The 27,837-nt window shown below is 43.9% G+C and overlaps 1 protein-coding gene and 1 pseudogene across 1 annotated transcript; both read right to left on the bottom strand.

The window, feature by feature from the left end:
- Window positions 1–5: 5 nt before the first annotated feature.
- On the bottom strand, window positions 6–6,738 carry LOC132591792 (vomeronasal type-2 receptor 26-like; annotated as a pseudogene).
- A 5,325-nt stretch (window positions 6,739–12,063) lies between these two features.
- On the bottom strand, window positions 12,064–23,302 carry LOC132591793 (vomeronasal type-2 receptor 26-like). Its single transcript, XM_060272225.2, has 5 exons — window positions 23,024–23,302; window positions 21,754–22,560; window positions 20,154–20,381; window positions 14,083–14,209; window positions 12,064–12,974 (listed from the first exon to the last, which is right to left on the bottom strand). Exons 1-5 carry the CDS (start codon window positions 23,300–23,302, stop codon window positions 12,064–12,066), a joined length of 2,352 nt encoding a protein of 783 aa, XP_060128208.2.
- Window positions 23,303–27,837: the final 4,535 nt, after the last annotated feature.

The following is a 27,837-nucleotide window of genomic DNA, read 5'->3' as shown; positions in this document are numbered from 1 at the left end:
CAGAATCAGATGCTATCTTTAGCTTTTGCTGTCAGGTGCTCCTTTGTGTTCAGATCAGGTCTCAGCACAATAATGTAGCACTTGGGAATAAAGATGCAGCCCAGAAGCCCAGCACTGGAGGCCAACATAGAGAAGACCTGCACGGCTACCATGTATTTCCCCTTGGTGCTCAGGTAGGTGGGCACAAAGGACACCCAAACACTGCAGAAGACCAGCATGCTGAAGGTGATCAGCTTGGCTTCATTGAAGGCCCCAGGAAGCTTCCTGGCTAGGAAAGCCACTGTGAAGCAGATGGCAGCCAGGAAGCCCATGTAGCCGAGGGCAGAATAAAACATAGTAACAGACCCTTCATTGCATTGCAGGATGATCTCTCCAGGCTGAGAGTGCATGTCAGAGTCTGGGAACGATGGCGAGATCCCCAGCCAGATCATGCAGATGACAACTTGGACACAGGAGCAGGAAATGACAATGGAGTGGGCCAGACTCTTCCCCAGCCATCTCCTCACCCTGTTTCCTGGCTTGGTGGCCAGGAAGGCCAGAACCACTGTGATGGTTTTTGCCAAGACAGAAGAAACAGCAATAGAGAAGATGATGCTGAAAGCTGTTTGCTGGAAAAGGCAAGTTGCTTTCTTTGGCTCACCAATGAACAGGAAGGAAGACAAAAAGGAAAGCAGGAGAGAAATGAGGAGGATGTAGGAGAGGTCCCGGTTGTTGGCTTTGACTATGGGAGTTTCGCTGTATTTAATGAAGATTCCTAAGACAAAGCTTGTGGTTAAGGACCCCAGTAGGGCAAGGGAAAGTAGGACAACCCCTAGAGATTCTTCATAGGCTAGGAAGGTGATATGCTTGAACACACATTGATCTCGCTCCTTGTTTGGATGCTGATTTCCTGGGCATTTTTGGCAATGGTCTGCATCTGCAAGAGAAAGAGAGGGAGGGAGGGAGGGAGAGAGTAATGTCTACTGCACTGGATTCAGCCAAGCCCTGAGCAATATCCAGCCTCTTGGGAGAGATTCAGTCAGTCTGAGACAGCCACAGATCACTACAGGTATTTAATTAGGTTTTTCTAAACATCAGCTCTACTCCTGAAGAAATTTGGAACAGATTCCAGGGCTAGAGATCCCCAGCTTGGACTCTGGCAAGTTGGGCTGCTTGGAGCTCCCTATACCAGGGCCAAAAGGAGGATCAGGAGTCTGTGCAGAAGTCTAATATCTTCCTTAGGTCCACAACAATCTTTACAAGGTAAAGGATCCCGGGACAGGTAAGTAAAGGAGGATCAGGAGTCTGTGCAGAAGTCTAATATCTACCCTACATCCATAACAATCTCCCTCCTTCAGGTAAAGGTAAAGGACCCCGGGACAGTTGAGATCAGTCAAAGGCAACTATGGGGTGCAATGTTCATCTCACTTCAGGCCGAGGGAGCTCACTTCAGGCCGAGGGAGCTTTCTGGGTCATGTGGCCATCATGACTAAACTGCTTCTGGTGCAAAGGGACCCCATGACGAATGCCAGAGCGCATGGAAACGCCATTTACCTTCCTGCTGCAGTGACACCTATCAATCTACTTGCACTGGTGTGCTTTTGAACTGCTAGGATGGCAGAAGCTTAGCAGAGAAATGAGACCTCATCCCGTCGTGTGATTTCGAACTGCCGACCTTCTGTGTGGGCAGACATTTAGTGACTGAGAAGTTTATATCCTGCTTTCCCAGCTTACTATATTATGATGATACACTTTAGAACAATATCATAAACTATAATCATCAAAACAGATTAATGATGCAGATGATGAACTCCCACACAATGGCTTCGAAAGATTCCTGACTGAACCCTTCTCTCTTCCCCAAGGCCAGCCTTTCCCTTGGAGTCACCCACCTTCCTGAGTGGAGATGGTCCCTTCTGCACAGGGAAGACATTCATAACAGCAAAGAGGCTTCCCTTCCTGAATCACCTTGACGGATCCAGGGCGACAGCTTTCCACACACCTGGAAGTAGGAAGGGTCTAGGCAGAAAGACAAAGAGTGTCAATGAGAATTGTTGTTTGAGGCATAGTATGTGGTCATCTGCTGTAAGCATCCGGTCTATAGCTTGAAACTAAGCATTTCCCATCACTGTCTATTAAATGAATTATTCATAATTAAATTCAGAAAAAAACAAAGCACCTCCATTAAATAGAGTTCTGTATATGGGCCATGAGCTATTCACGACTGATATAAATACATTTAAGAAAAGAAAAGCAATGAACCCCCCCTTTTTTCCATACACACAGTTTAGCAGGAACCCTCCTTTGACACCCAGCTGAGCAGAGGAGGCAACTGAGGGCAGCAGCCCACAGAACAGGGAGCACTTATTAGGGCTCAAAGAAAAGACAGCAAAATGACAGGCATGATTCCCCCCTCCCCGCCACCTGATTGAGCCACTCAGGCCACAGAATGGCATCCTGGTCGATGGAGCACTTCAGGTCTGGGGATCCCTGTCTGTCGATACTCCCAAACTTCACTCTGAGGACGGACTTATTGGGGAACACCACCCAGTTCACAATGTCCAGGTCGGCTGCCAGCTCCCCGTTCTCATCCAAATACACTCTGTCCATGGAAGAATTGTAGAACGGGGCGTTTCCGAGGAAAGGGTGGAGCTGGAACAGAAGCAAAGATAAGAGCATTTAGAATAAAGGAAAGCATAGTCCCCTCTTTTGCTAGCCCATAAATGGAAGGTGAGTGAGGTCCCAGCTAAAGAGGATTAGCAACTTAAGTGAACAGAATATGCAGAACATGCAGATCTAACATGCAGAATAAGAGAGCGAAAGAACATACATTGAAAGATGAGTGGAAAGCATTTATTGTACATATGGAAAATAGCTGTATACAGCTGGAAACGGTGGCAGCATTAAGATAAATTCAACTACGTACATAAACAATGTTTGATGGATGTAAAAGTGGAAAAGTGGTTTGAATTGGTTTGGTAAAATATGCAGGGATGTATGAGATATAAAATGAACCATGGAAAGAGTAGAGGGGAAGTCAATGGATATTTTAGAGTTTGTAAAATGTTTATTCGGAATTGTAAAATTGGGAAAAAAAAATTATTATTATTATTATTATTAGTAGTAGTAGTAGTAGTAATAAATGAAAGCATACTGACAACCCAGTTCACCTCTGCTTAGGGCTGGTTGCAGACTCAAATAGTAACGGATCTTGAAATTCTGGATCTTGAAAGTTTTAATTGTAGTTTTGGTTGGCATGCATATCTAAATTTGGTTGGCATGCATATCTAAATTTGGTTGGCATGCATATCTAAATTTGGTTGGCATGCATATCTCTCACACACACCCTAATCTTAAATTCAGTTCTCCACATTTCTGAAGCATTTTTAAAATAATAATAATAAACTCAGAATTCTTCAGTATTTCTATGTGATTTTCTCCTAATAAACATGTTTTTGAAGGATTCTGCCTCTTGGATTGTTTCGGAAAGAGTGAATTAGGTTCGTTTTCCATTTCAAGGCAAACTGAATGAAATCTCTAATATGGGCTCCAGCAGGGAAAGGCAGGCTCTTGGTGGAGGGAGCAGAGAGCCAGAGCAGAGTCAAGTGGGTGTCAAAGGAACAGAGATTAGAGACAGCCTGATCAATGTCATCTCCCCTGCCAAAAATAATTCCAACTTGCAGGGAAAGAGAATTGGACACAGGATGGGGGCAGTTACCTGAGGGGTAAACTAGGGATTCTCAAAGTTTTCCAGATTCTAATCCCAAGAAAATGACTCTGGAAATCTATGTGTTAAATACAATTGGTTTAATTTACACAGAAGTGAAAAATGAATATGTATTAAGGAAGGTTTAAAATGGCAAATGGCTAATGTGTTCTGCAAACCTTGAGGTCTTTCCATAGTAGGTTTTATTTTTCTAAAGGGCTCTGGGCTCTTGCTGAGATTAAGATTAAGTAACTGTTTGCTGTTCTCTTCTAGCTCAGCGTTTCTCATCCGCTGTTCCGCGGCACACTAGTGTGCCGCGAGACGCTGGCTGGTGTGCCGCGACGTGTGGCGACGAGAAGGGCGATTTGCATTGTCACGTGCCTGGTGGCCGCCAATAAACACCACTGTCCCGCCGGAAAGGAAGCTGGCCGGGTCATGATGCGGGGCGAGCGCAGCTCTCAACAGCCACCACCACGGCCTCGGACGTGAGAGGCGGCCGGCGGGTGCTGCTGCTGCTGTTTGTCTCGCTCTCGCTGGTCTTGCTGGTGGCGCCCGGGGCTTGATCAGCGCGAGGCCGTGGGCCGACAAGCAGAACAGCCTCCGGAGGGCAGGCAGCAGCGTCTACGAGGGAGTGAGCGGCCTCTTCGGCGAGGAGCACGTGCTGGCAGAGAAATCAGCGGCTTGTGAAGCCTTATTACAGGAGATTGCAACCAACACAGCAATTGGCAAGTGTTTCTTACAGTCATAATTCACTGAGATTTAGGACTTACCCCACAAACTAAACTGGGCGCTCTCTCTCTCTCTCTCTCTCTAGTCAATACAGGCACAGAGTTAATTTTTTTAACTTTTTTAATGGTGGTGTGCCTCGTGATTTTTTTCATGGAACAAGTGTGCCTTGGCCCAAAAAAGGTTGAGAAACACTGTTCTAGCTAACATGTGAGTGTTGTAACCTTAGATCATGTGATGGATTGCAGTATCTCCTTTTTGTAGGGAGTTGCCTTTTTGTCTTTGGCTCCAAAACTCAATAGAGTCTATTTGATGTTTTCATTCTGTTATGAAGAGTTCTGCGAGTAAAGATTTAATAATATTTCTATGAATCAGGACAATAATTCATCTCCAAAAGGAAATTAATGTTTCCAGTTCTTATGCTACCAATCGTTTCAAACTGCACAATATTTCATAGAATCATAGACTCATAGAGTTGGAAGAGACCACAAGGGCCATCCAGTGCAACTCCCTGCCGAGCAGGAAACACCATCAAAACATTCTTGACATATGCCTGTCAAGCCTCTGCTTAAAGACCTCAAATATTTAATATCTGTAACACTACAATCAATTGCCATGCTCAGTTGAAGGGAAAGAAAATACCTGCCATGGCTGTAGCCTTTGAAGTCCTGTTCTCCCATTAGCCCTCTGCTTAGCTCTAGATGAATATGCAGCATTTAAGGCACGAGCCACGGCTTGGACAGTGTTGTAGATCCTGTAGCTGTCTAGAGAGAGGATTCTTTCCAGATCGTCTTGGGGAAACATCTCCAGTTTCTCTCTCTCTCTGCATCTTGTCCAGCCTTTCGCTGAGGATGCATGCTTTGAATAGGAACAATTAAAAGCACCCTCCCAAAACCTCTTAATACCAAAGAAAAAGGGTAGAAAACCATCGGATGTTGCCCTTTTGCTTGTCTCAGTGAAGAAGGAAAATATACCATGGATGTGTTGGAAAGATATGTCATTATACATCAGCTCCAGGGAGACATCCCACATAACTGTTGTGATGAAGATTTTCCCAACAATGTATTTCATCACTTTGTCAAACATCTGTTGTATAACTAGTAGTCCATCTAAGAAATAACTCATTTCCCCATAGTAAACAAATACATGCACTTGCCTCCACTTGTGGAATAGAAGATCATCCATTTTTACCGTATTTGTATTCAGTCCATAGATGCTTTGTGAGATAACAACACAGACACCGCTCTTGATGAGAACTGGTGTCAAGCTCTTCAGGAACCTCTCTCCATTGTTGGTGTCTGGTGCAAGGAGGCCAATCAAGGTCCACCTGAAGTGCTGGAGCAGCTTGACAATCCCTGGGTACAGGGCTTCTTCTTTGGGGACCATCCGGTAGAAAAAAGGAAACTGCCTCTTATCATTCAGAACATGGGAGACAAAAGCATAAGTGACCTGGGAAGAGAAGGAAGATTTGAATCTTGTTTGATTTCAGATCAAAGCCTAAATATTTCTAAGCCCAACATGAGATTGGGTAGGTCTTAGGAAGGAGGAAGGTCTATTGCTAGGACCCTTTTGTGGGAATAGTGATTTCCTATGAAGTATTCCAGGTAACGTATTTTTTTAAAAAAAGATGCCCCTCATTAATCTCTAGAAGGAAAAATCCCTGCAGGTACTTCCAAGTTTCATGTGTCAGGCGAACATGCAACAGGAAGCCTCAGGCCTAGTGAGCCAGAAGCAAATGGGCATTTAAATTACTTCATCAAGGGAGACTTCTTCAAAGTCAGGACACAAGAAATCCTTTTCCCAATATCGAATGGGGCGGCCACCCACAGAATGGCAAAACCTGTCTCATAATCTGATTAGAATTGAGAGTGTCAAGAAGCACATAGATAGAGATGTTCTTGATATAGTGGACTTGATCTTTCAAAACAGCATTTGACAAGGTAACTCACCAAAACCTCACAGATACTTTCATGGAGTCTGAACCGGGGATGAAATGGAATATAAAACAGCCGATATCACAATGTTATTATACCTCTCTCCATTCCTACCTATGGGATTTTATAGGTGCCCAACACATTTGAAATCTGGATGGAATTTTGGGAGTCAGACCCTTCGAGAACAGCCAGTAAGTTCGTCTGTTTACCACAGCTGTAGTTTGGAAAGTTCAGCTGCCCAACTGACAGCATGTCTAGCAAAGCATCATATGTCACCCTTCCATCAAAAAAGTTCTCATGGATGCTGTAGCCCAGGGTGATGTTGGGTAACAGCTTTTGATTCTGGTTGATGTCTTCAATGGCAAACAAGAAGGAAAGGAGCTGCCAGTACATTGTGGTTCCTTTCCTGGAAAAAAATTATATACATGCCAGCACTGTAATATTCCCCTGTCCCCTTTATGGTTGACGGTTTTAATTTTGCATTTGCATTTGCATTTACTTATTTATTGCTAGCTGCTTGGAATAACTTCTTGTTAAAAGGACAGCATGGAAATGTCACAAACAAACAAGCAAACAAGCAAGCAAACAAAAGACCCCTAAAATAACACCCAAAATAACTTCCCCAATGTTACCATAGCTTATAAGTTGCTGCTGTTATTTACATATCATCACCCTTTTTATTAAGATGTTTTCCATTGTTTATCAAGATGTATATGACTACTATAGGGCAGCATATATTCAACTAATAATAATAATAATAATAATAATAATAATAATAATAGGGCGAGGTTTAAAAGGGAATCTAAGACCGTGATTAAAAGATCCAGAAAGTACTGTAAGAATTCCACTTTGAGAAAGTAGATATTTTCCCCTGTATATTAAACCTAACGCAAAAAGACACCCTTATCCTTCCATTGTTTACAGAATCTGCCCAAAGGCTCATCTGTTCCAGCATCCAGTTCTCAAGGCGGACAACCAGATGCACATGCAAAACTGAGAAGCACAAGAGCTCTTCCCCTACTTGAGATTCTCAGTTCCTGGTACCCAGAGGCATAGTGCCTGTGAGAGTGAATGGAGAACATAGCCATTGTGACTGGTAGCCACTGAGAGCCTAATCACCCACAAATTTATCTGCCAGTGGGATTTTCTTGTTCTTAAAGGCAGGTACCAGATAATGAGACAGGCCCCATAAAATAACTGGAGATGAGCTGGATCTCATGGAAATGGTAGCAAGTGAAGCAGCAGTAACTCCATCCCCACAAAACGTCTTACCAATAAAAGCTGGTGGAAGGACAGTGGTTGAAGATATGAGGATTAAACATAGTGTTTGTGGCAGAGAGGACCCCACTGAGGAGGTGGTCTCCTGGCCTGAAATAATTAGGTGAATCTATCTTATCCCTTTCCAAAGACAAGAGGCATTTTGTCTGCAGTTTCCCACAGTCCCCATAAGGCAGTAGAAGCAGTAGAACAAGGAGCATCTTTTTCCTCCCAGGAACGATCACCTCCTTTATTATTGCTCCCTTACAAAGAATTAGAAGCCTATTGTTGTGGTGGTTGCAATATGCAATAGCTTTCTTCTTACTAACAGAGTCCTGCAAAGGGATCACATCTGAAGTGGAGAGAAGTCAAGCCAACCTCATTCTGGTACAGTTATCATCTGTCCTAAATCCTAGCCCACCGAAGTTTTGGGTGGCTCAGGAGGCATATATCTGCCAGACCTTTTTGCCTCAGATCCATGACATCATCGCAAATTCTTCTGATTTCTAACCTAGTGGACTCAAACGTGATCTTTGGACAAATCCCTAGATCTTTGGTGAGAGGTAGAAGCAAAAAAACACACACTCTATCATTTTGATAATTATACGGAGAGGAAGTACCACTCTGCAAGTTCCTAAACTCCTTCTGCAGCTCCACCTGCAACTGTAGGGCTGGAGAAAAACATATTTGTGAAAACTCCAAGATCTGGCTCCAAATTGTGAGATGCAAATGCCAGACTGGTGAAGAAGGCAAGATTAAGAGTTAGAATTTCCCTGAACTGTCATATGTTACCTCTGGCAGAATCCTGTTGCTGGCTGGCCTTGGTTTTCTGGTTCTTTTAACAAATCCCCGCCCCCCTTGATGCCAGCATAGGATAAGGCTACTCTGATGAATTTGAAAGGTGAAAAAGGGAACTGAAATTTCGTGTAAAGACAGAGGCAATTCAGCAGATTTCTCTGTAGGTTTATTGTTTTGTTCTTGTTTTTATTATATACTTTTCAGTCTTATTCTGTATTTTTATGCTGTGAACCACCCTGGGATCTTTGGGTGAAGGGCAGTGTACAAATTTAATAAAGAAACAGGCAAACAAACACTTGGACTTCCAAAAAAGCTTTGAAAAAGGTGCTTCCTGAGTAAGCTTAGTAGTCGTGGAATAAGAGAAGAGGTCTTCTTGTGGATCAGGAATGGAATTGCAGGAAGCAGAAAATAGGATTAAGTGGATAGTCCTTCAAATTGGGGGGGGGGGGGGTGCCACAGGTTCTTGACCAAAAGCTTGCAAGGACAATCTAGCCACATCATTTTACACCAACTAGAGATTTGCACCATACCGAAGGGCAGCCCCGGAAAGAGTGCATTGCAGTAGTCCATCTCCAAGTTTACCAATGCTCCAGTGGTCAGGCTAGTCCTGTTGACAAACAGCCATAGAGGACACATGGGTCTCTAGTGACAGAGGTGTATCCAAGAGTACCCCCAAACTCTGCACTTGCTGTTTTAGAGGAAGTACAACTTCATCTAGAAGTGGGAATCATCCAAAGAGCCTACAAATTGTGTGTCAAGCTCCTATTTCCTGACACTCCCTAAGTGATGGAAAACCAGACAAGACAAGAAAATAACATTGGGTCCAAATAAGCCACAACTCTATTGATTACAGATGTGAATGGTTTGGCATAGGCCTTGCGTATAGCCATTTATTCCACCCCAGTCCATCTGCTGGGGGTGCATCTAAGGGTTATCCACATCTGCCCCACCCATGACCTACATCAAGTAGGGGTACCCACTGAGGGGTCCCTGTTGGAGGAGTGCTATGGCCTTAGCCCCTGCCTGGGCATCCGTACAGAAGCAGCTCTTCACGGATCCCTTTAACAGGATACCCTTAACCAAGGAGGGGTGGGCAGAGGCTACAACCTCCCCTCCAGCCATGACTAAGGCTTACTCAATGCCTAACCTCACAAAGTTGTGAGGATTGCTATGAGGAAGGCGAAAACCAAATGGCCGGGGCCAAGTTGCCAAGTGGAAAAATTCCTGACAGGCCCCAAATACGGCGGCCGGCAATGTCCATAGGAAGGTCTTAGTATGAAATTAAGACCTATGAAAAAGGGGGTGGAGGGTGGGAAATCCGACAACAAACTGGGGAGGCCTGGGCAGGCCCCAAGTTGCCTCCCCAGGGATTGGGGCCAAGCAATGCTTATTGGCTGGTCGATCCACAGGCAGGCTGATATGCTCCCCAGCAGGGCACCAAATTGTGGGTGTGGACTTGGCTGGTCACAACCCAACCATTAAAGGTAAGCCTGCTTTCCAGGATTTGAAGAGAGTTTATGGGACCTTATTCAGTTCATTGGTGCATCCAGACACCGGTCACAAGCCTTACAGCCTCTCCTGTTATGGAGAAGTAGAGCTGTGTGTTAATGTAAGGACCCTTGGATGGTTCAGTCTCGTCAAATGAGACTATGGGGAGTGGCACTCATCTCACTATCAGGCCGAGGGATCAGGTGTTTATCCGCAGACAACTGTCCGGGTCATGTGGCCAGCATGACTAAACAACTTCTGGCGCTATGGGACACTATGATGGGAGCCAGAGCTTGGGACTTGGGACACAATATACAAATGGCAGGTTGGGAGATGTTACGGAAAACAGATTTGAAATTTATGACATGTTGTTCACTGAAATAAAATTATATGAAAATGATGTACTGGTGGTATTATTTGACTCCAGTTAAGTTAGGAATAATGTACAGGAGTTCAAATACCTGCTGGAAATGTAAAGAAAAAGAAGGTACCTTTTATCATATGTGGTGGACGTGTAAAGTAACTAAAAATTTCTGGGAGATGATATATAATGAATTCAAAAAAATGTTTAAAATAACTTTTGTTTAAAAAACCAGAAGCCTTCTTATTAGGAATTCCAAGTACTGAGATTCCAAAGGACCAGAAAAGATTGTTTATGTATGTGACAACAGCCGCATGGATGCTACTAGCCCAGAGATGGAAGGAAGAGACAACCCCAACCAGAGAAGAATGGCAAATCAAGATGTTGGACTATGCCGAAATGGTAGAATTAACTGGGAAGCTCAGAAAGCAAGACCATTGTAAGCAGGTTAAAACATTAGCAGGATTTTAACCACACTTATAAATTAATGGAAAGTATGGACATATTGGAAAGACAAAATTTGGACAGTTTTAATACGCAGATGTAGATATTACCAGTAGGAAGCGATGGGAGGGGGAGAGGATCAGGAGATTCAGAGTAATTTCAACATTTGAATCTTGTATTGTTGTATGTTTATTTATTTTTCAAAATCAAATAAAAAATTACAAAATAAATCAGCAAACTGCTAGGTTGGCAGGAGCTGGAAAACAGCAATGGGAGCTTCCCACTGTCACACCAATTTGAACTGCCAACCTTCTGACCAGTAAGCCCAAGAAGCTCAGTAGATCACAGTGCCACCCGTGTCCCTAGAGCTGTGTCTTATCAGCATACTGGTGACCCCTTGCTCCAAAACTCCTCATTACCGCACCCCATGACTTCCTATAGATTTTAAAAAGCGTATAGATCTTGAATAGCACTGTGGAGAAAATAGTACCTTGCAGCAAACCATAGCACAAATGCCGGGGTGGGGGTGAGGAGCAGTCATCAAGCGCTACTTTCTAGACATGACATTGAAGATATGAACAGAACCACTGCAATATGGTGCCTCTGACACCCCTCTTACTAAATGAAGAAATTCCTTCCAGTGCCACCTTAAAAGGTAAAGGGTAAAGGGACCCCTGACCATTAGGTCCAGTCATGACCGACTCTGGGGTTGCGGCGCTCATCTCGCTTTATTGGCCGAGGGAGCCGGCGTACAGCTTCAGGGTCATGTGGCCAGCATGACAAAGCCGCTTCTGGTGAACTGGAGCAGCACATGGAAATGCCGTTTATCTTCCCACTGGAGGTATTTATCTACTTGCACTTGACGTGCTTTCGAACTGCTAGGTGGGCAGGAGCAGGGACCGAGCAACAGGAGCTCATCCCGTCGCGGGGATTCGAACCGCCGACTTTTTGATTGGCAAGCCCTAGGCTCTGTGGTTTAACCCACAGCGCCATCCGCGTCCCTTCTGCATAGAGACCTACATTTGTCATTTTCATTTATACTGACTCCGATGCCAGAGAGGGCATTGTATAATTAGATGGCTATTTTTCTAAAATTAAGAAAAATAACAGGATTGACAGTGGACATCCTCGTTTCGTTTCGTTCCACGACTAATTACAAAATTTTGGTAATGTGAATTTTCTGTGATCTATGTGATCTATATTTTCCAAAGATTTTACAAATTTCAGCCAGATCCAAATTTCATAACTACTTCCATTAAGTTGGTTGGTTCTACATGATCAAATGAGGGCAATGATTTTTTAAAAAACTGAAACATTATTTTTTTAAGAACATCACTTCCCTACATTCTTGAAAAATAATATTTTCAGAATCAGGTGCTATCTTTAGCTTTTGCTGTCAGGTGCTCCTTTGTGTTCAGATCAGGTCTCAGCACAATAATGTAGCATTTGGGAATAAAGATGCAGCCCAGGAGCCCAGCACTGGAGGTCAAGATGGAGAAGACCTGAACGGCTACCATGTATTTCCCCTTGGTGCTCAGGTAGGTGGGAACAAAAGATACCCAAACACTGCAGAAGACCAGCATGCTGAAGGTGATCAGCTTGGCTTCATTGAAAGCCCCAGGAAGATTCCTTGCTAGGAAAGCCACCGTGAAGCAGATGGCAGCCAGGAAGCCCATGTAGCCGAGGGCAGCATAGAACATGGCCACAGACCCTTCATTGCATTGCAGGATGATCTCTCCAGGCTGAGAGTGCATGTCAGAGTCTGGGAATGGTGGCGAGATCCCCAGCCAGATCGTGCAGATGACAACTTGGACACAGGAACAGGAAATGACAATGGAGTGGGCCAGACTCTTCCCCAGCCATCTCCTCACTGTGTTTCCTGGCTTAGTAGCAAGAAAAGCCAGCACCACAGTGATGGTTTTTGCCAACACAGAAGAAACTGCAGTGGAGAAGATGATGCTGAAAGCTGCTTGCCGGAGAAGGCAAGTCACTTTCTTTGGCTCACCAATGAACAGAAAGGAGGACAAAAAGGAAAGCAGGAGAGAGCTGAGGAGGATGTAGGAGAGGTCCCGGTTGTTGGCTTTGACTATGGGAGTTTCATTGTATTTAATGAAGATTCCTAAAACAAAGCTTGTGGTTATGGACCCCAGTAGGGCAAGGGAAAGTAGGATAATCCCTAGAGATTCTTCATAGGCTAGGAAGGTGATATGCTTGAACACACATTGTTCTCGCTCCTTGTTTGGATGCTGATTTCCTGGGCATTTTTGGCAATGGTCTGCATCTGCAAGAGAGAGGGGGGGAGGGAGAGGGAGAGGGAGAGGGAGAGAGAGAGAGAGAAATGTCTACTACACTGGATTCAATCAAGCCCTGAGCAATATCCAGTCTCTTGGGAGAGATTCAGTTATATACCAAGTAAGTGTGGGACAGCCAAAGTTCACTACAGGTATTTAATTAGGTTTTTCTAAACATTAGCTCTACCCCTGAATAAATTTGGAACATATTCCAGGGCTAGAGATCCCCAGCTTGGCCTCTGGCAAGTTGGGCTGCTTGGAGCCCCCTATACCAGGGCCAAAAGGAGGATCAGGGGTCTGTGCAGAAGTCTAATATCTTCCTTAGGTCCACAACAATCTTTACAAGGTAAAGGACCCCGGGACAGTTGAGAACAGTCAAAGGCAACTATGGGGTGCAACGTTGATCTCGCTTCAGGCTAAGGGAGCTGGTGCTTGTCCACAGACAACTTTCTGTGTCATGTGGCCAGCATGACTAAACCGCTTCTGGTGCAAAGGAACATCATGACAAATGGCAGAGCGCATGGAAACGCCATTTACCTTCCTGCTACAGTGACACCTATCCATCTGCATGCACTGGTGTGCTTTTGAACTGCTAGGATGACAGAGGCTGGGGGGAAATAGCGAGAGCTCATCCCGTCATGCAGATTCGAACCACCAACCTTCTGATTGCCAAGTCCAAAAGGCTCTGTGGTTTAGACCTCCCTCCTTTACATTTGATCAAATATATGTTTTGGAGTGAGGGTGCATAATAGGGCTGAGGAGTGGGAAATGGGGGGGGCAGGCTTTTAGTGACAGAGAGGTTTATAGCCTGCTTTCCCAATCAGCTTACTATATATATGTATTATGATGATGATACTTTTTAGAACAATATCGTAAACTATAATCATCAAAACAGATTGATGATGATGATAATTTGACTCACAGAATAGAATCATAGAGTTGGAAGAGACCACGAAGGCCATCCAGTCCAACCCCCTGCCAAGCAGGAAACACCATATAGAATCATAGAATTGGAAGACAATCACCCAGAAATGGCTTTGAAAGATTCCTGACTTGAACTCTTCTCTCTTTCCCAAGGCCAGCCTTGGAGTCACCCACCTTCCTGAGTGGAGATGGTCCCTTCTGCACAGGGAAGACATTCATAACAGCAAAGAGGCTTCCCTTCCTGAACCACCTTGACGGATCCAGGGCGACAGCTTTCCACACACCTGGAAGTAGGAAGGGTCTAGGCACAAAGACAAAGAGTGTCAATGAGAATTGTTTGAGGTGAGGAAGAAAAAGCAGGCTACACATTCTTCTGGAAAGGTCTATCTGAACAAGAACATTGAATACATGGGGTAGGCTTCACTATCAAAAACGACCTTGTGAAGCTCCTGTCAGAAGTCCCTACTGGCATTAACGAGCGACTCTCAACCCTTTGAAAAAAAATTAACCAAAAACCATCAGGCTACTATTATAAGCGCCTACGCACCAACACTGGATCCCGATGAAGACATTAAAGAAAAATTTTACTCTCAGCTGGATACCGTCCTATCAGAGACGCCTAAGGAAGATAAAATTATCCTCCTGGGTGATTTTAATGCAAGAGTTGGGCTAGATTTCGATCTGTGGCCTGGGACTATTGGGAAAGAAGGAGTTGGCAACAGCAACCAGAATGGAATCTTACTTTTGACGATATGTGCAGCACACAACCTTGTTATCACCAACACACTCTTTCGACAGAAAAATAAATTTAAAACTTCATGGAGGCATCCTCGGACAAACCACTGGCACCTCTTAGACTATGTTATTGTCTGTGCTAAAGATCGCTGTGATGTGCCCCTTACCAGAGCTATGATGAGCGCTGATGACTGCTGGACAGATCACCGACTAATACGCTCCACAATGGCTATCAAGATTATACCTCAACGCAGGCTTCAAGGAAGGAAACCAAGGCGCAAAATGAACACTCAAGCCTTTCAAGATCCCATTAAGCGGGATTGCTTCCAAACGACTCTTAAGGACCATCTGCTTTCAGAATTCCCTGATAACATCGAGGACCACTGGATCCAGCTAAAAACATCCATTATTGCAGCCTGTGAACAAACTATTGGATACCAAACCAAGAACTGGACTGGTCTGCTGAGAATGACAGTGAGATTGAATGCATGATTGACAAGAAAAAGAAGGCCTTTCAGATCTGGCAAAGAGATAGAAACTGTGCCACTAAGAAAAAAACCTATGCCAACGCTAAGGCTGAGGTTCAAAGAAGAATCAGAGAACTAAAAAACACCTAGTGGATAAAAAAAGCTCAAGAGATCCAGCACTTAGCTGACACTCATGATGCACAGAGTTTCTTTAAAGCCACAAAGACCATCTATGGGCCAATAAATCACGGATGAGCTTGCATCATCTCCAAATCTGGGAGAGTTGTGTACAGCTATTAACCAAATGAAAAACAACAAAGCCAGTGGACCTGATGGGATACCTGCCAAAATCTTCAAAATGGGTGGAATTGAACTTACACAACAACTTCACAAGCTCATCGAAAAAATCTGGGAAAGAGAAGAAATCCCAGCAGACTTTAGAGATGCCAAAATTATCAATCTCTTTAAAAAAGGTGACAGAACTGATTGTGGAAACTATCGAGGCATCTCTCTATTAGCTGCGTCCGGCAAAATTCTTGCAAGGATCTTAGCAAACCGTCTGCTAACAATATCTGAGGTGACCCTTCCTGAATCCCAAAATGGTTTTTGGCCTTCTAGGGGGACAGTGGACATGATTTTCACCGCTCGACAGCTTCAAGAAAAATGCAGAGAGCAAAACCAACCCCTGTATATGGCGTTTATTGACCTGACTAAGGCTTTCGACACTGTAAATCGTAATGCCCTGTGGACTGTCCTGCTGAAAATTGGCTGCCCAGATAGATTTGTATATATCATTCGGCTCCTCCATGATAATATGACAGCAACAATCGCAGATAACAATGGCTCTCAAAGTGAACAATTCACAGTGGGATCAGGTGTTAAACAGGGTTGTGTTATTGCCCCAACTCTATTCATTCTTTTCATTGCCATGATCCTACACTTTGTCGAAGGGAAACTCCCCACTGGAGTAGAAATCATATATCGAACAGATGGAAAGCTCTTCAATCTGGACTTCCTGGTTCAGCGCCAACGCCGATCGGCGGGGTTTCGTCTCGTCTCCGAGACGGCCCGTCTCTGCTAGGAGTGGGGAGGGCAGCGAGAGCGACGCTGCGCCCCTTAGAACCTCGGGAAGGGCGTCCCGGGGGCAATTTGCTCGGCATAGACCCAATCCGGACTCCCCAACTCTTCGGTTAGCTCTAATAAGAGCTCCGGAGTGAGGAGGGTAGAAGTCGCGGGGGCCATTTTGAGCGGCAACGTTATTCTAGCAGGGAGAAGCTTCAAGCCGAAGGCGGAGAGCGCTGGATTCTTCCGAAAATAAAACGATTGGAAAAGACTGTAAGTAACCTCACGATTTGGATTATAAAACAATTTGGATCTGGGAGAGAGGGGAGAAAAGAGGAAGCCACCCCCCCCACGGCAACAAAGAGACAGTAAATAGAAACCCGAAGCCATAAACAGAAGATTTGTAATTCAAAAGGATCCCTCAAAGGCATCAAAGAGAATCTCCCCTTTGATGCAGGGTGAAAAGGGGAGAGAGACTGTGATTTATGACGCCCTGCAACAAGAGGTAAAGGCTAAGATAAACCTTTCTTTCCCTTGGGAGCCGGCAGCCCAGACAACCCAGTGAGTTGATCAGGATTTATAAGTCAATTTTTATTTCACTTGGTATTCCTGGACTTTGTGGAATTTCTTTTTTGGTTTAAGTGCTTGTGAAATGTCAGTTCGAACTTTATTGTTAACAAGACTTGAAGAATGCAGCCAGCTTGTTAAAATGGGGTCGAGAAAATAAACTGTGATCATATTCCACCCCACGTGACAAGTTTTGACCTTGGCAGGATTGAATTATGTCAACAAAGAAGTGTTCCCCTGAGTTCCAGCGGTCTGTTTTGACCTTAATGTGGGAAACAAGAATAGAGCTATGTCAAGAGGAGACAAGACGGCAAGAGTTACAGGAAAAATTTCAGATGGTGATGGCGGAATATGATTTTTTAGGAGATGAAGCTTTTGACACTGAAAAAGATGAATGTGAGAATGACAATGATGATAACTATGATTTGGAAGGAAAAGATGAAGATGAGGACTGTGATGATTCAACACAAAATGAAGCACACCACGAAAAAAATGATGACTCTACTCTACAAAAAGTTGGATGGAGTGCCCTGCTTTTGAGGGGGGCACGATTGGTATTATTGGAACTCCAGAACGCCCACAGGGAAGAAGGAAAAAATATGCAGAGAAGAGAAGAAATCCAGGGGTCCTGTATGGTGGCCTGGATGGTAAAAGACTGTAAACAGGGGGTGGGGTGAAGGGAAAGGGATGTTGTAATTATAAGGATGGATTAACAGGTTTATAACTGGTCTGCTGATTTTGGAATTTGCTGGATTGGGGGGGTGGAGCCGGTATCGGGGATGTAAGGTTAAATTGAGAATAGTTATAGTTTTAAAAGTGAATGGATTTTGGAAAATGTGTAAATATGGAGGCTTATAGAGGGAGAAAAAAATTAGGCACGGGAAGAGAAAATGGGAGTTTGATTTTTCAGTGATTTGAGTATTAGATGAAAATGTTAACAATTGATTTATAAGTTGTATAAGATACAAAGGTGTATTTTTATAAAGTAAGAAACTGTTGCAGATGATAAAAAAGGGAGGAAAACCGGGGAAGGGGGGGGAGGGGAAGCCCACAAAATATGGTTTTACAACTATGAATGTAAGAAAAAAATTTCTGTTTTGTATTGTTTTTTTGTTTTTTTTGCCCTTTCTTTTTTCCCTTTTTTCTATTTCTATTTTTTTTCTTTTTTTGGTATGACAATAGATGGTTGGATGGATGTCCTCCTGCGTACTGCCCTGGTTTGCTGGAGCTCCCTGGTGGCAGGGGGGGGCTTTGGGGTCAGGGGAGGGGGAGGGGCACAGAAATCCAAGCATAAAATGGACCATCTCTGACTGTCCACATACATGGGATACTTCTGTGGCAGGGGAGGACCCATGTGGGTGGGTAGGAAGGAGGTGGAAAAGGGGTTTAAGTATGTACCGTTTTTTTTGTTTTTTTTGTATTTTGTAAAATTAATAAAAAGTATGTTCAAAAAAAAAAGAAAGCTCTTCAATCTGAGCAGGCTGAAAGCAAAGAGTAAGGTTACTGTAACTTCCGTCATAGAGCTTCAGTATGCTGATGACAACGTAGTGTGCGCACGCTCAGAGGATGACCTCCAAACCATCCTAAATATCTTTGCAGAAGCTTACGAAAAGCTTGGCCTATCACTCAACATCCAAAAAACCAAAGTGCTGCACCAACAAGTACAAAATAACCCCTCTGCAGCACCACAAATCCAACTCAATAGTGTAACGTTGGAAAATGTAAATCACTTCTCCTACCTAGGCAGTTTTCTTTCCACAAGAGCTAACATTGATGCTGAAATCCAGCATCACCTAAGCTCTACGAGTGCGGCTTTCTCCCGATTGAAGTGCAGAGTGTTTGAGGACCGGGACATTTGCAGAGAAACCAAAATGCTTGTTTACAAAGCTATTGTACTACCAGCCTTACTATATGTGTGTGAAACATGGACCACTTATAAACGCCATCTCCAACTCCTTGAAAGATTCCATCAACGGTGTCGCCGAAAAATTTTACACATCACTTGGGAAGACAGGCGAACTAGTATCAGTGTACTGGAAGAAGCAAAGATCACCAGTGTTGAAGCAATGATTCTTCAACATCAACTTCGTTGGACTGGTCATGTTGTGTGGATGCCTGATTATCGTCTTCCAAAGCAACTACTCTATTCCGAACTTCAAAATGGAAAGCGTAATGCTGGTGGTCAACAAAAGAGGTTTAAAGACTGTCTTTAGGCAAATTGAAAAAAATGTAGTATAAACACTGACAACTGGAAAACACTGGCTTGCGAGCGCTCCAGTTGGAGAACAGCCTTTACCAAAGGTGTCATGGGCTTTGAAGACACTCGAACTCAGGATGCAAGGGAGAAACGTGCTAGGAGGAAGGCACGCTTGGCAAATGTTCAACTCCCACCCGGAAACCAATGTCCCCACTGTGGAAGGACGTGTGGATCTAGAATCGGCCTCCACAGTCACTTACGGACTCATTGTTAAAAAGGTGTTTATGGAAGACAATCTTACTCGGATACGAGTGATAGAAGAAGAAGGAGGAGGAGGAGGAGGAGGAGGAGGAGGAGAAGAAGAAGAAGAAGAAGAAGAAGAAGAAGAAGAAGAAGAAGAAGAAGAAGTTGTCATATGCTGTAGCATCCGGTCTGTAGCTTGAAACTAAGCATTTCCCATCACTGTCTATTAAAAGAATTATTCATGATTAAATTCAGGGGGGGGGAACAAAGCACCTCCATTTAAAAAAGTTCTGTATATGGGACATGAGATATTCACTGCTGATATAAATAGGTACATGTAAGCAAGGAATCCCCCTTTTCCCATACACACAGCTGAGGAGCTGTAAAAACTATCTCTGTCAGGGGGTCTCTCTACAGAGAGCCCCCACCAATCATCCTCACCAGCTCCTCACCCAGTGTCACAAGCAGTGATTGAGGAGAAAGGAATGAGGAAGTTAGTGGAGTGGAGAGAGGGCTGTCTCATGTACCAGAGCCCCAGCACCACTTGGAGAGATAGGGGAGGAGTAAAACGGAGGGCTTTCGGGCACAGGGTCGCCAGGAAGGTGGCCCTTCCCTCCGATGCCCAAATTGAGGTGCGTGCCCACCCGTAGAGCCAGGGGGCGGCGCTTTGGGGTGCCCAGGCTTTTATGCTGGGCGAAAACCCACAGAAAGCCATTGCGGGGTTCTGACATGGACTGAGCAGTCATGTTTGCTGATGTTCTTGCACTGTAAATAGCATGCACAATAAAACTCTGAAAGACAAGACGAGTGGAGCGTCTTTACTCAGGAGAATCCGCAGCCATCTCTAACAATCTCTAATAACAGCCCAATACTGAAGTTTACAGGCAATTGAGGACGGCAGCCCACAGAACAGGGAGCACTATTTCAAAGAAAAGACAGCAAAATGACAGGCGTGATTCCCCCCTTCCCACCACCTGATTGAGCCACTTGGGCCACACAATGGCATCCTGGTCGATGGAGCACTTCAGGTCTGGGGATCCCTGTCTGTCGATACTCCCAAACTTCACTCTGAGGACGGACTTATTGGGGAACACCACCCAGTTCACAATGTCCAAGTCAGCTGCCAGCTCCCCGTTCTCATCCAAATATACTCTGTCCATGGAAGAATTGTAGAACGGGGCGTTTCCGAGGAAAGGGTGGAGCTGGAACAGAAGCAAAGATGAGAGCATTTAGAAAAAAGGAAAGCATAGTCTCCTGTTTTGCTAGCCCAGAAATGGAAAGTGAGCGAGGTGCCAGCTAAAGAGGATGGGCACTTAAGTGGACAGAATATGCAGATTAATCTGCAAAATTTGCAGAATTTGCAGATTTAACATGCAGAATAAGAGAGCAAAAGAACATACATTGAAAGTAGAGTGGAAAGGGTTTATTGAATATATGGAAAATAACTGTATACAGCTGGAAATGGTGGCAGCATTAAGATAAATTCAACTACGTAAATAATGTTTGATTGATGTAAAAGTGGAAAACAGCTTTGAATGGTTTTAGTAAAATATGCAGGGATGTAGGAGATGTAAAATGAACCATGGAAAGAGAAGAAGGGATGTCATTGGATATTTTAGAGCTTGTAAAATGTTTATTTAAATTGTAAAATTGGAAATTTAATAAAAATTATATAATCATCATGATCATCATTATTATCATCATAGAAAGCATACTGACAACCCAGTTCACCTCTGCTTAGGGCTGGTTGCAGACTCAAATAGTAATGGAGGGATCTTGTCAATTTTGGTTCATACTATTTTCCCTCTCACACACACCCTGATCTCCCCATTAAATAATAATAATAATAATAAAACTCAGAATTCTTCAGTATTTCTATGTGAATTAGGTTTGTTTTTCATTCAAGGCCAACTGAATGAAATCTCTAATGTGGGCTCCAGCAGGGAAAGGCAAGAGTTTGGTGGAGGGAGCAGAGAGCCAGAGCTAATGTGTTTTGCAAACCTTGAGGTTCTTCCATAGTAGTTTTTTCTAAAGGGCTCTGGGCTCTTGCTGAGATTAAGTTTAACTAACTGGTTGCTGTTCTCTGCTAGCCAACATGTGAGTGTTGTAACCTTACATAATGTGATGGATTGCAATATCTCCCCTTTGAAGGGAGTTGCCTTTTTATCTTTGGCTCCAAAACTCAATAGAGTCAATATGTCAATGAAGCTCTCCTGAAGGTAAAGCAAACAGCCTGGAGGCTGAAAGGCAGGAGAGAGAGAGAGAGAGAGAGAGAGAGAGAGAGAGAGAGAGAGAGAGAGAGAGAGAGAGAGAGAGAGAGAGAGATTCTGAGCCTGTGCTGGGAAGCACAAGACATGATGTCTATTTGATGTTTTCATTCTGTTATGAAGAGTCCTGTGAGTAAAGATTTAATAATATTTCTATGGACCTGGACAATAATTCATTTCCAAAAGGAAATGAAGGCTTCCAGTTCTTATGCTACCAATCGTTTCAAACTGCACAATATTTAATATCTGCAACACTGCAATTGATTGCCATGCTCAGTTGAGATGTCTATGAAGGGAAAGAAAATACCTGCCATGGCTGTAGCCTTTGAAGTCCCATTCTCTCATTAGCCCTCTGCTTAGATCTAGATGAATATGCAGCATGTAAGGCACGAGCCACGGCTTGGACAGTGTTGTAGATCCTGTAGCTGTCTAGAGAGAGGATTCTTTCCAGATCGTCTTGGGGAAACATCTCCAGTTTCTCTCTCTCTCTGCATCTTGTCCAGCCTTTCACTGAGGATGCATGCTTTGAATAGGAACAACTAAAAGCGCCCTCCCAAAACTTCTTAATACCAGAGAAAAAGGATGGAAAACCATCGGATGTTGCCCTTTTGCTTGTCTCAGTGAAGAAGGAAAATATACCATGGATGTGTTGGAAAGATATGTCATTATACATCAGGTCCAGGGAGACATCCCACATAACTGTTGTGATGAAGATTTTCCCAACAATTGATTTCATCACTTTGTCAAAAATCTGTTGTATAATGTATAGTCCATCTAAGAAATAAGTCATTTCACCATAGTAAACAAATACATGCACTTGCCTCCACTTGCGGAATGGAAGACGGTCCATTTTTACCGCATTTGCATTTAGTCCTGGGATGCTTTGTGATATGACAACACAGACACCGCTCTTGATGAGCACCGGCGTCAAGCTCTTCAGGAACCTCTCCCCATTGTTGGTGTCTGGTGCAATGAGGCCAATCAAGGTCCACCTGAAGTGCTGGAGCAGCTTGACAATCCCTGGGTACAGGGCTTCTTCTTTGGGGACCATCCGGTAGAAAAAAGGAAACTGCCTCTTATCATTCAGAACATGAGAGACAAAAGCATAAGTGACCTGGGAAGAGAAGGAAGATTTGTATCTTATTTGATTTCAGATCAAAGCCTAAATATTTCTAAGTCCAACATGAGATTGGGTAGGTCTTAGGAAGGAGGAAGGTCTATTGCAAGGACCCTTTTGTGGGAATAGTGATTTCCTTGAAGGATTATAGGTAATGTCTTTTTAAAAAAACAAAACAAAACATGCCCCTCATTAATCTCTAGAAGGAAAAATCCCTGCAGGTACTTCCAAGTTTCATGTGTCAGGTGAACATGCAACAGGAAGCCTCAGGCCTAGTGAGCCAAAAACAAATGGGCATTTAAATTACTTCATCAAGGGAGACTTCTTCAAAGACAGGACACAAGAAATCCTTTTCCCAATATCAAATTGGGGTGGCCACCCATAGAATGGCTAAACCTGTCTCACAATCTGATTAGAATAGCCAATATCATAATGCTATTATACCTCTCTCCATTCCCACCTGTGGGATTTTATAGATGCCCAACACATTTGAAATCTGGATGGAGCTTTGAGAGTCAGACCCTTCGAGAACAGCCAGTAAGTTCGTCTGTTTACCACAGCTGTAGTTTGGAAAGTTCAGCTGCCCAATTGACAGCATGTCTAGCAAAGCATCGTATGTCACCCTTCCATCAAAAAAGTTCTCATGGATGCTGTAGCCCAGGGTGATGTTGGGTAACAGCTTTTGATTCTGGTTGATCTCCTGAATGGCAAACAAGAAGGAGAGGAGCTGCCAGTACATTGTGGGTGGTTTCCTGGAAAATATATATATACATGCCAGCACTGTAACGTTCCCCTGTCCCCTTTATGGTTGTCGGTTTTAATTTTGCATTTGCATTTACTTATTTATTGCAAGCTGCTTGGAAGAACTTCTTGTTAAACGGACAGCATAGAAATGTCCCAAACAAACAAAAGATCCCTGAAATAACACCCAAAATAACTTCCCCAATGTTACCATAGCTTATAACAGTTGCTGCTGTTATTCCCATATTATCACCCTTTTTATTAAGATGTTTTCCACTGTTTGTCAAGATGTATATGACTACTATAGGGCAGCATATATTCTAATAATAAAAATTATGATGATGATGATGATGATGCCAGGGTTTGTTAACAAGGGGATCTAAGACGGTGATTAAAAAATCCAGAAAGCACTATCATGATTCCGCTTTCAGAAAGTAGATATTTCCCCCTGTATATTAAACTTAATGCAAAAAGACACCCTCATCTGTTCCAGCATCCAGTTCTCAAGGTGGCCAACCAGATGCACATGCAAAACTGAGAAGCACAAGAGCTCTTCCCCTACTTGAGATTCTCAGTTCCTGGTACCCAGAGGCATAGTGCCTGTGAGAGTGAATGGAGAACATAGCCATTGTGACTGGTAGCCACTGAGAGCCTAATCACCCACAAATTTATCTGCCAGTGGGATTTTCTTGTTCTTAAAGGCAGGTACCAAATAATGAGAAAGCCCCAGAAAATAACTGGAGATGAGCTGGATCTCATGGAAATGGTAGCAAGTGGAGCACCAGTAACTCCATCCCCACAAAACGTCTTACCAATAAAAGCTGGTGGAAGGACAGTGACTAAAGATATGAGGATGAAACACAGTGTTGGTGGCAGAGATGACCCCACTGATGAGGTGGTTTCCTGGCCTGAAATAATTAGGTGCATCTATCTTATCTCTTTCCAAAGACAAGAGGCATTTTGTCTGCAGTTTCCAACAGCCTCCCAAAGGCATTAGAAGCAGTAGAAGCAGTAGAACGAGGACCATCTTTTTACTCCCAGGCACGAGCACCTCCTTCATGACTGCTCCCTTACAAAGATATAGAAGCCTTTTGTTGTTGTGGTTGCAATATACAATAGCTTTCTTCTTACTAATGGAGCCCTGCAAAGAGAGAAGTCAAGCCAACCTCATTCTGGTACATTTATTATGAGGTTTTCTGCACTGGTCCCAGGAACGAGCACCTCCTTTATGACTGCTCCCTTACAAAGAATTAGGAGCCTTGTGTTGTGGTACTTGCAAGATGCAGTAACTTTCTTCTTACTAACAGAGTCCTGCAAAGGGATCACATCTGAAGTGGAGAGAAGTGAAGCCAACCTCATTCTGGTACAGTTATCATCTGTCCTAAATATCAGCCCACCCAAGTTTTGAGTGGCTCAGGAGGCATATATGTGCCAGACCTTTCTGACTCAGATCCATGACATCTTCTCAAATTCTTCTGATTTCTAATCTAGTGGACTCAAGCGTGATCTTTGGACAAATCCCTAGATCTTTGGTGAGAAGTAGAAGCAAACACACACACACAATCATTTTGATAATTATACGGAGAAGAAGTACCACCTCTGCAAGTTCATGAACTTTATTCAGCTCCACCTGCAACTGTAGGGCTGGAGAAAAACATATTTGTGAAAACTCCAAGATCTAGCTCCAAATTGTGCGATGCAAATGCCAGACTGGTGAAAAAGGCCAACATCAATAGTTAGAATTTACCTGAACTGTCATACGTGAGCTCTGGCAGAATCCTGTTGCTGGCTGGCATTGGTTTTCTGGTTCTTTTAACAAATCCCCCCCCCCCCCGATGCCAGCATAGGATAGGGAATTTGAGAGGTGAAAAAGGGAACTGAAATTTCGTGTAAAGACAGAGGCAATTCAGCAGATTTTTTGTAGGTTTATTGTTTTGTTATTGTTTTTGTTTTTATTATATACTTTTTGCTCTTATCCTGTTATTTTATGCTGTGAACCACCCTGGGATCTTTGGGTGAAGGGCAGTGTACAAATTTAATAAAGAAACAGGCAAACAAACACTTGGACTTCCAAAAAAGCTTTCAAAAAGGTGCTTCCTGAGTAAGCTTAGTAGTTATGGAATAAGAGAAGAGGTCTTCTTGTGGATCAGGAATGGAATTGCGGGAAGCAGAAAATAGGATTAAGTGGATAGTCCTTCAAATGGGGGGGGGGTGCCACAGGTTCTTGACCAAAAGCTTGCAAGGACAATCTAGCCACATCATTTTACACCAACTAGAGATTTGCACCATACCCACGGGCAGCCCCAGAAAGAGTGTGTTGCAGTAGTCCATCTCCAAGTTTACCAATGCTCCAGTGGTCAGGCTAGTCCTGTTCACAAACAGCCATAGAGGACACATGGGTCTCTAGTGACAGAGGTGTATCCAAGAGTACTCCCAAACTCTGCACTTGCTTTTTTAGAGGAAGTACAACTTCATCTAGAAGTGGGAATCATCCAAAGATCCTACAAATTGTGTGTCAAGCTCCTATTTCCTGACACTCCCTAAGTGATGGAAAACCAGACCATATAATCGTTCTACACTTTTCTATGCATTTTTGTGTAACTTTCAGAATTGCAAACCATTTTTAAAAGGTGACTTTCTTGCACTATGGCAGAAACCTTTAATTGCAGGAAAACAAAGTTCCGCCATCTGCTGGAATCCCTCCTGCAAAATATTGACTGTCTGGAGGCACACTCTGATTTCATAGGTTCCAATTGCCCCCATATGCCAGGAACAATGAACTTAGGTGCTTATCAGTTGAAGGTGCAGTAGCAGCTGATGCCTAACTAACGACTGAAAATGAGTGTGCTACATTTGAGAATGTTACGATTGTGCAAAGTGACATTTTAAAACCCAAACCTACAAAGGGGGTAAATAATGCAGCTAACTGCAAATACAGTTGAAATGCAACCTTATGAAATGTTAATGATTGTGAAAGTTGTGGTCAGTTTCACTATGGTGTGAGTCCACTTTCAGTGAGGCTGATGGCTCTCTCCTCTCTCCTACAGGCCACTAATGAAATGTATTTAAGCATCTCAAGGTGGATTCATTTTATTTTCTGTGCAGGAAACAGCTGAGAGTTTAGATGCAGCAAGAATTAGAAATGTTGTTTTCATTCAGTGAAGGAGGGCACTTTTTCATATCAGTGGCTATCGTGGGAAATTCTGGAATATCCTGTCCTTCCTGGCTGCCATTCATGAAATCAATCATGAAATCAATCAGATGGACATGGATTTCCATATTGCGTGGGAAAGTCCTTAAAACATAACAATGATTTATTTATACCCCACCCATCTGGCTGGGTTTCCCCAACCACTCTGGGTGGCTTCCAGCAAAACATTAAATTATAATAATTCATCACATATTAAAAGCTTCCCTAAACAGAGATCCCTTGAGATGTCTTCTAAAAGTCAGATAGCTGTTTATTTCTTTGACATCTGGTAGGAGGGCATTCCACAGGGCGGGCGCCACTACCGAGAAGTCCCTCTGACTGGATAACTGTAACTTCGCTTCTCGCAGTGAGGGAACCAGTAGAAGACTCTGGGAGTTGGACCTCAGTGTCCGGGCAGAAGGATGGGGGTGGAGATGCTCCTTAAGGTATACTGGACCGAGGCCGTTTAGGGCTTTAAAGGTCAGCACCAACACTTGTGCCAAGAAACGTACTGGGAGACAATGTAGATCTTTCAAGACCGGTGTTATGTGGTCTCGGCGGCCGCTCCCAGTCACCAGTCTAGCTGCCGCATTCTGGATTAGTTGTAGTTTCCGGGTCACCTTCAAAGGTAGCCCCACATAGAGTGTGTTGCAGTAGTCCAAACGAGTCCTCAAAACCAGCCCGCCCCGTCACCCAATAACAGTACTTCTGTCTTGTCAGAATTCAACCTCAATCCGTTACCTGCCATCCATCCTTCAACCGCCTCAAGACACTCAACGCAGGACCTTCACCGCTTTCACTGGTTCCGATTTTAAAAAGAGGTAGAGCTGGGTATCATCCGCATACTGATGAACACCCAGCCCAAACCCCCTGATGATCTCTCCCAGCAGCTTCATGCAGATGTTAAAAAGCATGGGGGAGAGGACGGAACCCTGAGGCACCCCACAAGTGAGAGCCCAGGGGTCTGAACACTCACCCCCACCACCACCACTTTCAGGACACGGCCTGGGAGGAAGGAGCGGAACCACTGTATAACAGTGCGCCCAGCTCCCAGTCCCTCTAGACGGTCCAGAAGGATGTTGTGGTTGATGGTATCAAATGCCACTGAGAGCTCCAGCAGAACTAGGAAACAGCTCTCACCTTTGTCCCTAGCCCGCCGGAGATCATCAACCAGCACGGTCAAGGCAGTTTCAGTCCCAATATGAGGCCTGATTCCCAATTGGAAGGGATCCAAATGCTCCCCATCCTCCAGGCGTGCCTGGAGTTGTTCAGCAACCGCCCGCTCAATCACATAAATTTCTTCATGGGAAGCTAGACTCCTCTTGGAAGGGAAGCTGCCTCCA

Source organism: Zootoca vivipara, chromosome 2 (assembly GCF_965207765.1).
Source record: "Zootoca vivipara chromosome 2, rZooViv2.hap1.1, whole genome shotgun sequence".
NCBI classification, from domain to species: domain Eukaryota; kingdom Metazoa; phylum Chordata; class Lepidosauria; order Squamata; family Lacertidae; genus Zootoca; species Zootoca vivipara.
The sequence above is the reverse complement of the archived record's forward strand: the minus strand, read 5'-3'. Positions and strand labels throughout refer to the sequence as shown.